The 5,444-nt window shown below is 41.1% G+C and overlaps 2 protein-coding genes and 1 long non-coding RNA gene across 4 annotated transcripts in view; 2 read left to right on the top strand and 1 right to left on the bottom strand.

Moving 5' to 3' along the window:
- Positions 1-747, top strand: part of LOC123981400 (endophilin-B2-like) — a 14,177-nt gene extending 13,430 nt beyond the window's left edge. For both annotated transcript variants that reach the window (XM_046066191.1, XM_046066192.1), the window contains 2 exons: positions 110-243; positions 624-747. In XM_046066191.1, coding sequence (XP_045922147.1) covers positions 110-243; positions 624-725 — 236 coding nt within the window. In that variant the 3' untranslated portion in view covers positions 726-747. The remainder of the gene's footprint in view (positions 1-109; positions 244-623) is intronic.
- LOC123981397 (ras-specific guanine nucleotide-releasing factor RalGPS1-like) overlaps positions 1-5,444 on the top strand; it is a 131,994-nt gene that overhangs the window by 53,421 nt on the left and 73,129 nt on the right. The gene's annotated exons all lie outside the window — the stretch shown is intronic.
- LOC123981401 lies at positions 1,406-2,466 on the bottom strand. The gene is made up of 2 exons (XR_006827754.1): positions 2,088-2,466; positions 1,406-2,002 (listed from the first exon to the last, which is right to left on the bottom strand). It is a non-coding gene; the product is annotated as an uncharacterized LOC123981401 (long non-coding RNA).

Consider the following 5,444-nt stretch of genomic DNA (forward strand, 5'->3'; position numbering starts at 1 on the left):
ACCCCCCCCCCCCCCCCCCCCCCCATTCCAGGGGGTAAAAAAGTTTGTTTAGTCAGATTTGGCTTATTGTGTACTACAAGTGTGTATTTGTGCATTGTGCCACTTGTAGGCAGTACCCTGATCACAGTGGGAGAGTACCAGAAGAGACTGGGAGGAGCAGAGCGCGAGTTCCTCCATACCTCAGCTACCACCTTCCTCACTCCTCTACGCAACTTCCTGGAAGGAGACTGGAGGACTATATCAGTAAGTCTGACTGGTTTACTTGCTGCCCTACGACATTGTGTTTGTATTAACTGTGTGAAGAGAAGTATGTTGCCACAGACGCTCACTGATTTCAATTAAATGTTTCATCTGGCTTCTGATTGGATCCCTCCCGGGGCGGCTGGGGCTCAGGAGGTAGAGCGGGTTGGCCGTTAATCGGAAGGTCGGCGGTTCAATCCCCCTGGCTGTTCCGCCAGTGTATGAATGAGTGTGAATGTTAGTTTCTGTTTGAGCACTTAGGCTCAGTGTATGAATGTGTATGACTGGTGAAGGCAGATGTAGTGTAAAAGCGCTTTGAGTGGTCGAAAAGACTAGAAAGGCGCTATACAAGTACGGAGCATTTACATTCCTGTCCCCTGCAGAAAGAGAGGCGACTGCTGGAGAATCGACGGCTGGATCTTGACATCTGCAAAGCACGCCTGAAAAAAGCCAAGAATGCAGAAGCTAAAGGAGCGGTGAGATGAAATGCCTCATTGTCACTGTGGTTTTTGTTGCTGCTGTTGTCCTTCTTCTTCTTCCCCCTCCTCTCAGCTGTTAAAGTATTTGAATGACAGTAGCCATGAGACCGACTGCAGCTAAACTATGCAGATAGGAAATGCCCTCCACCTCTCAGACAGCAGTTGAACAGTCAGGTGGTGGCACTGTTACATCCTTTTTAACTGTTTAATCTATAAGTGTAAGTAAGTGGATCAAGAATTGTTAATTTATTTTTGGCGATTTGCAGCTGTGAACACAACACTGAAATATTATTGCCTAATGAAGTTGCTGCTGTGAACCTGTTAGCAAACAGTTGCCTGTTTACACATCCAGCAGACACAGAGCAGCATGAGAATTCAATTGGAGTTGTGTTTGTGCCCTTGAATCCAATATACGCTCTCCATATGACCCAGTTTTGGTCCAACCGGCAAGTTTCTAACTTTGTCTGTTTAGTGCTGAGCAGGTAGTGTACAGTGGGTTTCACATAACAGCTGCCTGCTGTTGCTGCAGACAAAGTTGATGAGAGCAGTGAGAGTGAAAACAAAACCGTAAACTTGTGGGTAAAACCAAAACAATGAGCTGAAAGACGCTCCACAGAGCTGAGGGGAACAGCAGAGTTTGTGATATTTCTTTTCGCTTCTTTTACCTGCAGCCATTTAATCCATCGTTAAGACGTTAACATGAAATAGTTTATTGCAGTTATAACAGCAGTCATGTATCTAAAAGTAACTTATTGGTACTGAAGTTGATGACTACATGTATGTTCAACTTTAGGCTATTTAGATTTCTTTTAAATCAGTTTTGTTTCTGAATTCCTCTTAGACTATTGATCTGGTCATCTCCAGATTTGGTATGACATCTCTGTGTTCCTATTTTTAAACCTTCTTTCTGAAATTGTTTTTATTTCTTTTTTTTTATGTCAAAGGTACATAGTATTCATAGTACAGCACGTTATAACCCAACTCTGCAGCCGAAACATTTTAAAACCTTTTTAGTAAACAGAAGACATATTTATCAACTACCTGGCACAGAAAGTAGAACATCTAGCAGTAAGATATTTCTTTCAGGATTTGATTACTAATGCTGGCCCCAGTATCAAACATGTTTGATATTTGCAATTTCAAATCCCCGAATGTGAAAGGAACAGCAATGGAACATTGAGTAGAAACCCGCATCAGCCAATGAGAGTGAGCTTAACGGGAAGCGTCACCAACAACCTCAAGTTCATCCACAGGTTTATTCTTTTTTTTGTTGTTCTTCTTGTCTGCAAAACATACAACACAATCAGTTAAAATACTGTGTGCACCAGGCATTAACAGCCCTAAAAGCAGAGTGAAAATTAAACTTACCTTCATCAAGAGGCCAGAAACTCTTCATTGGGTGTCCAGAAACACAGTGATGGGATGATAATGTTGCTCTGTATATGCTGGCTGACATAAGGAACTGTTTGCTAACAGGTTTGCTAATAGGGCAGCACGGTGGCCTCACAGCAAGAAGGTTCTGGGTTCAAAACCCGGTTGTCTCAGCCTTTCTGTGTGCAGTTTGCATGTTCTCCCTGTGTCTGCATGGGTTTCCTCCAGGTGCCCCGGTTTCACCCACCATCAAAAAAAAAAACATGTTAGGTAGGTTCTTCAGTCAGTGCTGTTTGACCAGACACTGCATTCAATCTGGTCCCCGGGCGCTGTACAGTGGCTGCCCACTGCTCCCCCCAGTGTCCAAAAAAGGATACAGCTTTAAAAGATGATTGCAGTAAGAGTCTCACAGCTCCTAGGTTTTATGTTCAATAATCAACGCAGATAGTGTGTTGCATCTTGTGCCAGCTGCTCTCTACCACATCTGTACATTATAAGACTGAAAAATCTCAAAGAAGGGAAGTGCAGAAATATCACATATGTTAGCAAGTCGCACACTGCCTTGACTTTGCATCATGTTTCACGTCAGGTCATGAGGTCTTGCTTTCTTAAGAATAACCTTTGCAGTCATTTTCTTCCTCTTGAATTGCACCAAGTTAGTTGCTTCTTCAGACGGCATGAGGTAGCGATGAAGCAGTGGATAAGACACATGCCTTTGGTGTGGGAGATCTGTGTCCAGTTCCCACTGCGCCATCCACTAATGTGTCCCTGAGCATGTAAAGAGGCATGACATGTAGCAAATATTAGTTGTTTGGATAAAAGCGTCCGCTAAATGACAATAGCTTAATATAATGTAATGGCTGCACTGACAAACTACCCCCTAACATTTTTTATAAGCTTTTCAGAAGCTCTGCTGGCTGACATATCATCAGTGATTCTGCCTGCAGTGCCTGTTGCATGTATCACTCAATAAAATAAGCTTCTTAATACCTTGCGCCAACTATGAGACACTTTGTCTGAAGCCTTCAGAACTTGATGCCAGAACAGTTGGCTCCTAGGACGATGATGGAGTAGAATACTACTTCATGCAGTATTTTATTGGTGCACGTGCTTATTAAAAAATGTGCATGCAGGTAGAGAATTGGCAAGACAGAAAGTTTTTATTGTGGTTACATACTACGTTAGAAATAACAGCAAGTAACAGTCCTAGGAACACTCAAGTACAGGATAGGCCTGGTGACATACTCCGCTGAAATTTCATTGGTCAGAATGACACTATCAGCAAGAGTGATACAGACAGGACCAGAGACTCATGAAGAAGGCTCAACTTAATTTGGCTTTCTTTAGGTCACCTGTCTCCACTGAGCCAGACAGATAACATATATTATGAAACAGCTGAGGGTTAGAGAAATGCAGTCGATGTCAAAAGGCTTGCAGTTTATTCTCCTCAGCAGGATGAACATGGACTATAATGTTAATAGATACACTTCTGTTGGGAGGTTAGGTTACTGTGGCAGCACAATATAATATTCTGCAACATGAAGTTTACACAGTACGTCACACAACCAGAATAGAATAAGTCGCAAGAAACATGAAGAATATCTAAATATCAAAAAGTAGCTAAGGCTATAGGAATTTGTAAACAAGGTCAGCATTGTTGGACATCAACGAAGAACAAAAGTCAGTCTGTTTCTGCTGCAGAAGCAGTGGTGGAAAGTACAGATCTGTGTCCAGTTCCCACTGCGCCATCCACTAATGTGTCCCTGAGCATGTAAAGAGGCATGACATGTAGCAAATATTAGTTGTTTGGATAAAAGCGTCCGCTAAATGACAATAGCTTAATATAATGTAAAGGCTGCACTGACAAACTACCCCCTAACATTTTTTACAAGCTTTTCAGAAGCTCTGCTGGCTGACATATCATCAGTGATTCTGCCTGCAGTGCCTGTTGCATGTATCACTCAATGATGTTGGACATCAACGAAGAACAAAAGTCAATCTGTTTCTGCAGCAGAAGCAGTGGGGGGAAAGTACAGATGGTCAAAGAAAAGGCACAAAGAAATCAGTGCCCCTAAAAACTTATATTATATATTTATATTATTAAATACTTCTAAATTACATTAAATAGTCATGGTAAAATTAGCAGGTATTTCACCATTCTTTAGGTTTTTACTATTTGACATAATTATTGTGGAAATCAAAGCGACTGTCAAAAAGTATCCATCAAGCTTATTGGTCAGTTTTCAGGCTGGTGACGCATATTGATCTGATCCTCTAAACTTAGGTTAGCCATGTAGCATAGGTTAACAGTAAGTCAGCTTTGTGACAGCAGAGGGCGACTTTTGCACAGCATCTCACCTTCTCCCATGCTCACTAAGCTCCTCTAAGCTTCCAAGGGTCGTGTTGCTTAACTGTAGAAAGAATATCCTGTTTTTTCCCCATTAACAACTCAAACTACTTAGGCGCTAATTGTTCATGGTAGAATAGCTATTTACAGTTATTAAGTAATCCTGGATTAAACATGTCCTGTATCATCCAGCAGAGCTGAGGAAAACCATAAACAAGCTAATACAGTTTTTCTCAGTCGCTTTGGTGCATTTCTCAAATCATCCTTAACATTTGCAAAACAGTAAGTGCATTTCTAGAAACAGGTAGTACACACAGCACAACACAGTGGATTACCTCTCTCTCTCTCTCTCTCTCTCTCTCTCTCTCTCTCTCTCTCTCTCTCTCTCTCTCTCTCTTTTTTGTTTTTTTTTAAAAATATATATAGAAGCCCTAATCAAATATTTTTTTTCTCGTGATTTCGAGATAACCATAATGGTAATTATAATGTGGTTTGTTGTATTGTAGGTTAGCTCACTTGGTAGAGCATAGGACTTACAGGTTTAAGGTTGTGTGCTCAATTCTCACTGGAGACTAAATTTTTCTTTTTTATATTATTCATAATCCTCTTCAACAAAGTTCTTATGAAAAGACTGTTTCACATGCTCACATTACTGTAAAGCACGTACTGGAAGGAAATTCCTTCTCATTCAGGGGAATCCATGTGACGTTACACATTTCATGACGGCTTTCGGAACCTTTGAAATAGCCGTCGGGAAATGTGTGATTGGGAATCCTCTCAGTCTCTTCATGACAAATTTGCTGAAGATGATGATACACACAAAAGAAGAAAAAGAAAGTCAACAAGAACCGGAATCATATATTACTGCTCACTGTGTATTGTTACTGGTATTGAGTATTGGTGTGAGTCTTGCTGTTGTGATGTTGTTGTGGTCTATTCTTACTTTGTTTATGGTCCTTAAGAAACAACATTTCGTTTTGCTACAGTATATACTTGTAGGCAAAGGA

Source organism: Micropterus dolomieu, linkage group LG13, assembly GCF_021292245.1.
Source record: "Micropterus dolomieu isolate WLL.071019.BEF.003 ecotype Adirondacks linkage group LG13, ASM2129224v1, whole genome shotgun sequence".
In the NCBI taxonomy this organism is placed as follows: domain Eukaryota; kingdom Metazoa; phylum Chordata; class Actinopteri; order Centrarchiformes; family Centrarchidae; genus Micropterus; species Micropterus dolomieu.